The 12,683-nt window shown below is 41.6% G+C and overlaps 1 protein-coding gene across 1 annotated transcript in view; it reads right to left on the reverse strand.

Moving 5' to 3' along the window:
* Positions 1-12,683, reverse strand: part of LOC121694273 (endothelin receptor type B-like) — a 34,069-nt gene continuing 21,386 nt past the window's right edge. The window contains exons 4-9 of the mRNA XM_042074355.1: positions 10,197-10,309; positions 7,761-7,965; positions 2,830-2,979; positions 2,454-2,587; positions 1,910-2,018; positions 1-1,264 (exon numbers count right to left, since the gene is read on the reverse strand). Coding sequence (XP_041930289.1) covers positions 1,115-1,264; positions 1,910-2,018; positions 2,454-2,587; positions 2,830-2,979; positions 7,761-7,965; positions 10,197-10,309 — 861 coding nt within the window. The 3' untranslated portion in view covers positions 1-1,114. The remainder of the gene's footprint in view (positions 1,265-1,909; positions 2,019-2,453; positions 2,588-2,829; positions 2,980-7,760; positions 7,966-10,196; positions 10,310-12,683) is intronic.

Raw genomic sequence — 12,683 nt, forward strand, 5'->3', positions numbered from 1 at the left:
TGTGATAAAATAGTATTTATTGCCATACAGTATATTAGTCAACAAATTCAATACTCAGTAGAAACGCTACTTTAACTGTTAATATCGGAAATAACTTGATCAGATTAAGATGGAAAACAAAGAAGACAATATAAGAATTCTTTAGGAAAATATTTTGAAGTAGTTTACAAATGTTCACTTTGCACAGTCTTTACATGCTTACATTTTTCTCATTTTCTCAGTTTTGGTGTAACAGGCTCTTCTCACGTCTGCCATTTCCTACGTAAATCAGGGAATGGCAAAAGTTGTGTTTGTCGAGAGAAAGTCTTTCTACTTAAGACCTGAGTCATACAGGTTATTCCTTATCATTAGACAGATACATCAGATGCATCACAAAATCATGAACGTTACATGGAAACAGAAGGTGTTCCTTTTCAAGTTGACTCACTACAAAGAAGATATACCAGCTGTCTCTACAGATAATAATAATAATAATAATAATTTTACAAGTACATACAAGTACATAGTATATATGCATCATTAAATAACACCTTGTCCCACACAGGTTTTACCCACCCACCCCTCCCTGATTTGATTTCAATGTGTTCCACAGTTAGGCCCACATAAGCTTCTTTTTGCCCCGCCCCGATAGGATGTTTTTCAGCGTTTTTGATCTTCTTCGACTGCTCTGCCCCCTTTAAATCATTTAACCAGGATAGTGAACATCCAGAGAGCACAGCCCAGGGTGCCACAGAAACAAAAATAAACGTAAAGTTAATCAAAAAGTCCACATGATTAAAAAATATACATATTTGTGGTTTAATATATAATATTTTTCTTTTTTTTCTTTTCTACATGGATAAACACTCCCTCCATTTCAGTGACGAACAGCCAGACCAGCAGGACTTAACCTGTTTAGTTTCTTCTCTGGTTGATCCAGGACTTTCCTCTGCCTACTTGTGAGGGTATCTCTCCTAGGCGGAACTTCAGCTTAATTTCCGGGTATTAAGGAAGGAGTAATAGTAACTCAGGGTCACTCTTATCAGTCTGTGCAGTGACTCTGAACATTGGTAGGCATGGTTGACAAGAACTGTAACCGGACTTGTCCTTCCACTTGTCTCCCAACTCTTTGGCCTTAGGTGGAGCTGTACTTTTGGCTTGACCGTGAGCTGGTTCGGTCCAGGCCGTTGCCATGGCAAGAGCCTTTCCAGCGCACCCCAGATCCTCGCTCGTCTGTCGGAGAGATATTCCTGGACTTCCTTTGGCACCAGCAGCACAGACATGACTGAAAAAAAATAGAAATTAAAACATTTTAAATACATATCTCTATAAGAATTTATAAAATACATAAATAAATGTACAAAATTACAGCCACATGACACAGAAATGCCACTGAGCCCCAGAGGTTTTAGTATCTTAGTGATAGTTAATTGTGATAGATAGTCTATGTTTTTTAGTAATTAATGTTTTCACTCATTATTTCATAGTTTTGTTTTCAGCTTGTTATATTGCAGGACATAAGAAAATACATTTTCCACAGGGTGTTAAGAAGCTACAAACATCTGAGCTGTAAGGACTCATTCAGCAGATGCAGTCCTCTGAGCATAGATTTCTCACAGACACAGACATAAACTACAATTATAGCTCAGCTGTCATAACAGCGTCTTTTCAGCTGCAACTGTCTCTGTTTTTGTCTCTCTCAAGCTCCAGGCGAGACTGTCAACAGAGCACAATGTGTACTGAGTACAAAGTGACCAACGTGGGAAACGTATGGGTTGAGACTGGCTGGATGAGCCTGTTCACTTCATCTAGGAGTCAATTAGTGACAGACATACAGCTCACCATCTCATGAAGTGCACACATCTTTAATCTATCTCTAGATAGAAACCATTTCTAGATGTCTTTTCTCTTTCTCCTTCCACAGTCTTACCTTGAAGCAGTTTTTAAACTTCTGGCTGACAAAGTAGAGCGCCACAGGATTGATACAGGAGTTAAGGGAGGCCATATTGATGCCGATGTAGTCCAACACCAACAAGAAGCTAATGGAACAGACAAGCAGAGGGTGAGAGAGGTGAGCAGGAAGGAGGGTCATGAAGTCACTGTATCCATGCAAACCGACAAATTAATCAATTGACATTGTCTCATTCATGACTGGAGACTGGTACAAGCCATTATCTATAAACTGATCACTGTAGCAGAAACTAGAGGGAACCCTGTGTGCCCTTTGATGTGTAAACTTGGTCAAATTAAATTTCAAAGCCAGTAGTCTGGTACCGGTGAGCTCGACTCAAGTGTCACCTATTGTAAAAAGTTGTTTTGGTTAAACTATAGCAACAAGGTTATTTGATGGAAGGTTTTGGATAAGCAAGAAGACTTATTGCTACCAATACACCAACAATGCAAACTATCTTAGACATATTTGCCCTTTAACATGCGTGTGCATTTGTGTTTGTATGTGTGTGAAACCACTATACCTAAGCAGTTCACAGCGGTTTGGGTCAGACTGGTCGTAGATGGTCTTCTTTAGGATGCGACTAAGGTGGAGCGGCAACCAGCAGAGGGCAAAGATCACCACCAGGCAAAACACGGTTTTAGCCACCTCACGTCGCTGCAGGGGAACAGATGAAGGTATTGGAAGTCTGACTCAAGACCAGGTTTTTATAAAAATACTGACTGGGTTAAAGTCTCAAGTCTATTAAACTCAAACCAAGTGCGAGCAAATACAATCACAGACATTGTTTCCACACCTGTGGATATATCACAACAAATGATCGGCTCTAAGAATGAGAGCAAATATGTAGATCAGTATAGAGCAGAAACGGAAAGAAAAAAACAGGTTAACGGTGATACCTGTTTCATGTGGTCGTTCAGAGCGATGCGCATTCCCTTCTTACGTCGTAGCATCTCACAGGTCATGAGGGTGTAGAAGATGCCTGTGCATAGCAGAGGAAGGCAGAAGTAGAAGCCGAACAGCCACCAGTCCTTCACATCCTGGTAGAACTGAAATAGAGACATGCAGAAATAGGATACTGAGTTACTGATTCAGCACACTAACCACACAACCGGAGGAATGTAGCCTACTTCAAAGGAGGAAGGATTATGGCTTATCCAAGTAACTTCAGGAGTTATTACTGATCTCAAAAGAACATGTCAATTTTGAAGCCAGTGTTCTTCTAAATATCAGTGATTACTCCTGGAGTTATACCTGACTAAGGCAGTAACCTGGCTTCATAGTACAAACCAAAGATTCTAGAGCGGAGCTCTGTTCTAGAATCTTTGGTACAAACCCATGATCTGTGGAAAAGTGGGACACATGAAGCCGACACACAACATGGCTGATGGAACGTTACACAAGTCACATACTATAGTCTGAGCACATCACAGAAACCCTCAGTCACAGAGTATGAGCCTGATTAGCTGCAAATTCACAGCCACATTTCCTACATTAGCAGGTAGTGAAGCATAAAAAGCTGTGTTGGTATTAGGCCTACATGTTAGCTTCAATTCCTTACCACATGAGGTCTAAGCCTTTTCCAAGACTCATTACCTGTTATATATTTAAGTCTGGAATAAATATAAATGTTTTTGTAAGTAAGACGTTAACAGTGTAGAGTGACATGTTATGAAACATTACATAAGTTCAGGCGCAGATCAATGCATAGGCTAGATATGGCTGCAGCCTAGGGGCCCCACGTGTGCCAGCCTGCCAGGCCATAAAAAAATAAATAATTCATTCAAATTTACATAAGAGAACAAAACTTAAACTTCATTGGCCCAAAACAAATATTTAAAGTAGTAAGGCGCCGATTGGATAAATATGCAGAGTTCACGGTCAAATTAGGTTTCAAAAATATACATCATCAGGGCTCTCAAGTTTTGAAGTTTGCAAGGAGTGAGACTTTGTTTCTCAGGGGGGAGTATCCCCCCTGATCGAAGTACATGAAAGCAGAGACTTTCTAATGTGGAGACACAGCACTCAAAAAATACTCCATAGAAATGCATGGGGCTAGTTTGTCACGCCAATATGGCCGTTGTCTACGCATATCCCACCCCTTCCTCTGCAAAACGTTGACATGTGAATACATTGAGTCAACCATGTGGTGTGATGTGAATATATTGAGCCAATCATATGGTGTGTTGTGAAGACACCGTGCCAATCATGTGTCGTGATCTCGCCGCTGGAGCAAGATTGGTGTCGTGAAGCCTTGCGCATGCGCATTTCTGCCGAAATGGATGCCCGACGACTGCCCAAAAAGCGTTGTCAAATGGCCGCCGAGTGGAGGGACTTGCCTAAAAGAACTTTGATGAAAGTCCTACGTCTGCTTGAACTACTCGTGGCGCCACGCCCCCTCCCCCCGATCAACAGAGACCCACCCTCCCCATGTCCCATAGACCCAGCTTCATGAGAGAGCACAAATTCCATTATTTCAAACACACTGTTTTATTTATTCTAGAACCCTATAATAAATAATAATAACATAAATTATAATAATAATTTCAACCAAATGGCCCCTTTGAACAGCAGTGGCTCATTCTGCTCTATAAACAAACAGAAAACAACCAAATGAGAAAAAGCACATTTAGCCCCAAAATGGTCTCTTGAACAGTGGTGGTTATGTCCGTGTGTGTGTGTGTGTGTGTTTATGAGTGATGTTGTGTGTTGTAGTGTTTGTGGCAGATTTTGATGCCTTGATGACCGATACTGGGGGCTCCCATTTAAAGCACTGTGGTTCAATGTCAGCCATTTTCACAGTCATGAGGCCATCCTTAAAAATATTCTTGTTTGCAGTAACAGCCAAAAAAACTAGATAAATCATATAAATGAATTTGTCTCCATCTTCTACTCCATCCCCCACTCTTGAAACTTTTGTGTATGCTTGTTTGGAATGTGTGTTTGCGGGCCGCACACAAAGTAGCCTACTGGCGCTGCAAAGGTGAATAGATTTGTAGCACTTGCCAAAAAATTTGTAGCATTGTTATAAAACCTTTAAAATATCTAAACAATCACAAGTAGGGCAGTTCATCACAGTCCATCCATTGCAACTGGACTGATGAAAGGTACACCTTTAGGCTACATTGTATTTGGGAAAAGCAGAAGGTAGCAGCATAATGTATTTATTTATTTATTATTAAACAAAACAATCCCTGTCAGTTCCATGCCGTTTTCAACAGCTATCAAGAAGAGAGGTCATGTCATGGATTTTTGTGAATGTTTCTTCTTCTACATATGCATAAGTTTAGTCATCTAGTTCATATGATATTCAGCTTTATTGTCAATGCACAAATTAAATACCAGTAGGCTAAAACAAAATGCCGTTTTACCCAGTGGTGCAAATAACTGACATGTCCAAAAGGGCCTTCATGAAATGCGTTGCTAGACTGTTCATACACATTTTAACGGGCCAAGTTGAAGAGCTACTGTCCATTATTGTTTGTGCAAATAATATGCTGATTCATGTTCCCTTGCATTTTGCAACTATGAGGTCCATGGTTAGTCTGTCTTTTAAGAAATCGAAAAGGAATCGCTGGCAGATCAGGCTGAGTTCACCCAGCCTAGTCCATTGTAGGCGCCCGATAGAAATATTGGGACGAATGAAACAAAACCCACGTTCGACTTCTCCTTAAATAACTCTTGAACGGTTTTGTTCAGAGCTGTAGATGCTACTGTATTTAACAGAGGATAGATGTAGGTTGCTAGAGACAAAATATTAACTTTCAGTGTTTTACGATGTCTTTGTAAATTACATTTAATCAAGAAGTGTTTCATTCGTCCCGGTTCTTCCCTACTCTAGGCTATTGATATAACTTAAGATTAACGTAGCCTACCTACAGTAAAAACCAAGCATGCCCGATAAACATTCGCAGATTTATTTCGGCTTCAAGAAGAAATGGGAATTACATGTCATGCAGAAATCATCCTACCCTTAGTAGACGTTCTCAGCGGTAAACCACAGTCTTGTCCTTGTAGGAAGCGTAATGTCAGGTTAATCTTACACATACAATTTGGTGCAGTTCTGAACATCTTAACTGAAGAGAGGGGCGATTTAAAGCAGAATGATATTGCATTTTCATTTTTTACCGGGGGGGTGCAAATCACAAATGAGTGATTATGGGCTGGGTTGATGTGGGCCCTTGAGACCAACATACCATAAATATTTCTTCATCCTCTGTGCCACGGTTCAGGTAGTTATTTAGGAAAAACTGAATTTTTTGGGTTTCGGGGGGGCCAGCGCAGTGGGGGAGTGGCCCCCGGGGACCAAGCGAAATTTTTCCGTAAACGTCTAGTGGGGCTACATACCCACCAAATTTCATGTGCCCCGGTGGTTCGGTGTCCCGGGTATCGTTGACCAAAAATTCAGGAAGTAGATGACGGGGAAAAAAACCAAACAATCCCTATATGCCCGCTTCGCTAGCTAGCGGCGGTCATAAAAACTTTGACAATCCCTATATGACCGCTAGCTAGCGGCAGTCATAATAAAAAAAATGGGTCGGTAGGTAGGTCAATATTTTTTTTTTTCAAGATTCAAAGTAAAAAAAAGTACAATTTTGGTCATGGTGATTACGTATATGAGTATCTGGTGTTCAGCTGTTGCTGTACCAACTGCAGTGATGTTGTATGAGTATCTGGTCAGCTGTTGCTGTACCAATGTTGCAGTGATGTACTGTATGAGTATCTGGTCAGCTGTTGCTGTACCAATGTTGCAGTGATGTTGTATGAGTATCTGGGCTGTTGCTGTACCAACTGCAGTGATGTATGAGTATCTGGGCTGTTGCTGTTCCAACGTTGCAGTGATGTTGTATGAGTATCTGGTGGTTCAATTGTATGTTGCCTTATAGGCCATTTTGTGGAAGGGGGGCCCCACCGAAAATGTAGCCTAGGGGCCCATAACCACCTTAATCCGCCCCTGCATAAGTTGACTCGATAAGCTTGAGTAACTTGTGTCCCACATTATGACAGAGTTGGGTCACATGCTTTGACATCTTCAGTCTTAGATGACTGCTGTCCATGTTGAACAGGCACTCTCTGTAACTTTCACCAGACCAAAAATAAAATCTAGATTTTATCTCTCCTTTGATGATCTGGACAGCACTGTGCTTAATTTGAAGATCAACTTCTCATGAAGATTTATATGTTTACATATTGACTGTTCAGCTTTTTTCGTTTGCAGTTTGACAAGTCATAGTGTATCAGCTGAGCCTCTGACCCATCCCGAGTCCGTGAAAATAAAAACAGGAATTTTTCTGAGCTAAAAATAAAGTTGTTTACCCAATGTGGCATTCCGCCTCTGATGTCATGACCATTAAGGCAAACCTGATTTCTGTACTCCCGCAATTTGCACGCACGACATTCATAACCTTTCATCGAGATGTGCACAACAAAACTCTCTATCAAGACCCTGCTCAAAGCCAGAGGGTTGAGCAGTCACAGTGTGTGTGTGTGTGTGTGTGTGTGTGTGTGTGTGTGTGTGTGTGTGTTTCTTTCAGCCTACAAAGAGAAAACTTAAAATGCATTAAATTATGGAGGAATTGACCATTCTTAGACTTCATGGACCACATCAATGGTGCTTATGCACTGAAATCATTCTGAGCACCTTTCTCCATGTTAACTGGTATTTATGAAAATTGTGTACACATAGACCTACAACAACTTGTACACAAATATTGCTACATGTGGCTCCGTGACTGGATCGAGATCAGCCAAATTAATGAAAGTGCATTGTAACTAGCATCCATGAACTTAACACATTAACTAACAACACCTAACAATGCGTGCCCCTTACCTTCATGAACGGTGCTGTTTGGTGGGGGGGAAACAGGCACACACGCAGTTTGCTCCCCCGGTAAGAGATCTCCATCATGTCGAAGGCCATCGCCTCTGGTACCGCCAGTGCCACCGCCACCAACCAGATTAGCGTCACCTGCACCGCCTTCCATAGTGGCACCCCCATGCCCTTCACCCGGCTCCAGGACGTCACCGCGTGGTACCTGTGGGGCCGACCCAGCTCAGTTCAGGTTACTTAAACATGAGTAGGCTACAGCCAGCCAGCGATTTGGTTCTCGCATTAAAAGTTTGTCTTGCAACTTTTTGTGTCACCAACGGTTATTTTGCTAGTAATCTCGTCTAGTCGCTGTGTTTCATTAACATTCTTTCCTGTTTCTCTGCACTGCATCGCTAGTCTCCTGTCTGAATGTGGCTTAGATTAGGTTCTGTTTAGTTGTGTCAAAACAGTCTAAAGACCCAAACAGTTTGTTAATCATTTTTTTATGTATGAACCACAACAATTCTTCAGAGGCCAGAATAGTTTGCAAGGATTGCTGCCAGGGTTCAAGGCTGGGTGTCCCTCTGGTGTTCTTCAGTTTAAGGATCCAAGTTGTTCAGAAATGTTGTGAGGATATGAGGTACTCAATGAGGCTTTGTCAATTATCACATCTCAGATTAGCCTAGAAATCTAGACGCACCCTAACAGCGGCAAATTAATTTGCTCAGCCTGTACGTCTAGAATCAAACCATAGGGATTTCTATTGGCTGACGCCGTGGACGTCATCCAATCACAGCGCTCTATTTTGTTAGAGAGTCTTAAGGCGGGCTTAACAGGATAACGACAGTCCTGCGACGGTGAACAACAAGGAAGGTGGCTATGGCGAACGAAGAGCGGTTGTTTGAATCGGCGTTGGTGTCAACTTTGGAGGAGTTGGACTTGTGCTTTTCTTTGAAAGTCATTCCTTTCGAAGAAGGATGTATTTGCCGACCGGATACGGATATGGTCGTAGCGCTGGCCTATTGCATGCCTAGGCAGTTTGAAAGACAATTCTCTGCCCGCCCCTTGGATTAAGCGAGGTGAATGGTTCGATTCCAGACTATACGTTTCAATGATATAGGATGGCCCGCCAGGCTAATCTCAGATACCTCCTGCTAACTCAAGCTGTTTATGAGTTTACATGCCATATTTAATTGCCATTCCTTTATTGGCCCATTAAAGTGTATAGCTTGAAAATATGGCATAAAGGATAAATGGCCTTTGTAGTTAATGAGGCTCATTAGGCACAACTTCATATCCGTTGTATCCACTGTGTGCTTTCAATCAGTTTAGTCCAGTTTAATCTAAAGTTTAAAAAAAAAAAATATATATATACTCATTCCAAGGCTATTTGTGCTGTTAAAAATAATAACAATATATACTGTGAGTATATAACACTAGGCTCCTAAAACTAGGCCTTTGCAAAATCTACAATTTGTAGGACACCAATATATTTCTTAACCCTTAGAACTCCAGCCATTTTTGCAGGTTTTTGCATTACTATGTATGATATAGTATTGTCATTTAATTTTAACTATATATACACAAACATGAGCAAACACATCAAAATATGTCTATTTATTTATTTATTTATTTTTATTATTATTATTATTTTTAAATAAATGATTGGCAAAAACCACAAATACATAGATTAAACAGTTTTACTAATTGAAACCATACACACTCTTATTCTGAAATAAATACCATTGAAATGTGTACTGCAACTATCATAGACAGAGAGATATCCCTACTCAAAGTCATGTTGACACTACTTTCTATAATGCAAGTCAATAGGTGGATTATGGTCTATGGATAAATGGTGCTGTTGCTGATCTAGTTAATCTACCTATCTCTGGACAGGAAATGACTTCCATAAAACGTCCCATGGTCATTTCAGTTTACTTTCTGGTTGGTTTGTTGCTCAAAAATAATGATAAAACAATGTTTTGTGAGTTTTCCCCCACTATTTTCGAGACGTCTTTGACACATTGCGGTCACGGTAAAAAAATACATATGACAATAACGTTGATTCTACTTCATATATCGGAAAACCTTAGCTTAGCTTGATCCCTGAACCCTCCCCTTTCGATAGACACCAGCAGCACCTCCGGACAATGAGCGTAAGTAGTTAGTCATTTCCCCAAGGGTGCGTCAGCGGCACTGATGAGGGTTAATAAGGTCATACAAATGTAGAAATATACCTCATAAGATTACATCTAATCCTTTAACTTTTCACTGTGATCCCCAGTCACTCAACAACTACACATACCCAACAACCAACACCTCACTTGGACAAGCAGTAGAGATTATGTGTTCTTGTGCAACCATCGCTGTGCAATGAGATCAAAGCAAACATGTATTTGTATATAAACTGTATAAGAGCTGAGTAGGGTATCCCTGTGGTGTGAGGTGACTCACCTGTCTATACTCAGGGCACACAGGCTGAGAACGGTGATTCCTACTGAGGCTTTTTGAATGAAGGGCATCAGTTTACAGATGTACACGCCGAACGGCCAGTCCTCAGCCAGCAACTGCACAGAGAAGAGGGGGTGGGGTTGGGTGGTGGAACAATTTGTGCTTAGGAGGCCATCTTGCTACTCAGGTACAGACTAAACTGTGCCCAGTGTTCTGTAAAATACTACAGCGCTAAACATAAATATTATCACAGCTGGTGTGAAGGAAGACACACATTTCTTTGGGTTAGGTTTAGTCCTTATACAAATCGTAATTTATTGAGGTGCACAAACAGAAGAAATGTACTTGGATACAGTTAAAGCAGCCTATTTCACATTTGCTTCCTGTATTATTGCAGGAGTTAGAGTAAAAACCAACATACTCCATAAAACAACACAGAAAGGTAGAGCACCTGGCTTGCACTGATAAATGAGTTTGTAGTGGAAACAGGAAAAAGTCGTTCATGGAGGCTTGGTTGAAACACTCCCAGAATACATTTTTTTTCAGTGCCAAGTATATGTAACCTTTGAGAAACACTGCCAACCATGTTGTAAATTATGACAGTTTAGACTTATCAATACATACTACTCCAATCTTCAGTTGGGGTCAACTGAATATTTGGTTTTATACCATGGTCTAGGTTGAAAAAGGGTGTTGTTTAAAAAGCGATATACTACACCTGTAAAAAGACGTTCCGTTCTAATTGCCTGATGACAGTTCTAAATCACTGTGCTGGCTCAAACGCTAGTTGGTAACCAAGGCAGCATTGTCAACAATCAACTTATCAACATGCCACAGCGTTTCGATAAACAGCTAAAAAAACTAACGATTTTAGCTCTAAAACTCAATTAGTATTAATAATTGATTTCATATGTATTTATTTTGTAAGTGACCATGGTATAAACGGGATAATGCCCGACGAGGTGTCCATTATCAGAAATAAATGGACTTCGCGGAAGCAACCGTCCTCCGCTTCGCCTCGGACAGTTCACGCCTCCGCGTCGTCCATTTATTTCTAAATATAAACTTAGTTTAGTCTCTTCAATGTAGCCTACTATGTCCCTATGACTACTAAGTCCTTAGCAGAGTTAACTCATACCTGTCAACACAGTATAATGGACACCTCGTCGGGCATTATCCCTTACTTGTAAAACATGCATATCAAGTGCTCTCTGAGGAGAGGGGTCTTTGGACAGATTATAGACATAAATGCCATGTTGGGAAGACACCAACAGTTAAAGAATTAAGTCCAGGACGGTGCTGAATTCTGGTGGGTGCTTACGTTTGATGGTAATCCCATATTAAGTCAACTCAACACCTTGTCTAACTCAAGTAGCATGAAATGCAGGCAAATGTTGCGGAAGGGAAAAAAATGGTACACAGTACTGTAGCATCAGGGGAGATTTCAGCATCCTTAAACACTGGCAGCTTTGCTTGCCTTGGCAGAATGGATGGATTTGCAGACTAGATCAATTTTTTCCCCCTCCGTTGAGGGCATTTTACCAAAGCTCAAGCAGACACTGTCTTGGCCAACACAAACAGGCTTACATTTCTAACCAAATACATTGTCAGTGCTCTTGTAAAAGGGGGCCTGCCAGGGAAAAAGTGTTTGCAGTGGGATCCAACGAAGGGCCTCCAGCACGGAGAAAGGAAATTGTTTCCAGTCAAACCAACAACCCCAACAGCATTGTATTTTGCTCAGTACCATATCATAGAGCATGTAATTACACCTGTCAATCATCGCCAGAGTTGGGACTTTTAAAAGAGAAGCTGGAGGATAAGATGGGGTCCCCTGACATCAACAAAGAATGCAGTTGGCCGGGTAACGAGGCCAGTTCCCTTGTGTCATTTGTGGACAGACAACTCTGCCGGGTTTACAGACTGTGACTAAAACCCACAAGGGAGACAATAGACAGTTCTGTGGGCCAGGAATGATTTTTCAGGAACCCACTCCCCCCTCGCATGTTCTTCAACTTTAGCTCATCACCCAGCCAACCATGTCCACCCCCATACTCATACCCAAGGGGTTTAGCCTCCTTGCTTTGCACACCTGCATCCTATGTCCTAGGTTGCAGGTTCAAGTCCCGTCTGGTACTGTTCATGTCTGTCTACATCCAAGACATGTTGCTTTGGAAAGGATAGAGGAAGAGCTTGAAAAGAGTGCAGAAAGACATGCAAGAAAAGGGCAAAAAGACACCATCAGCCAGCGAGGGAGAGAAGAAGAGGAAGAAGGAGGAAGAAAGGGACAGGGAGCCAGAGACATAGGGAGAGTGGGTAAGGAAAGCAGACGAGCTGAAGTGAAGGTCAGGGTACAAGAGAAAAAGTCACTCGCTCCTCTTGCACACTCTGCTCCAGCCCACCCAGCCAGCACCGTCCAGCCAGTCCCTCCCCGACTCAAGGTCACGAGCCAAGAATTTACTATGCGTCCGCATCGCCTCTGCGTCTAGTGAA

Source organism: Alosa sapidissima, chromosome 20 (assembly GCF_018492685.1).
Source record: "Alosa sapidissima isolate fAloSap1 chromosome 20, fAloSap1.pri, whole genome shotgun sequence".
Lineage (NCBI taxonomy): Eukaryota > Metazoa > Chordata > Actinopteri > Clupeiformes > Clupeidae > Alosa > Alosa sapidissima.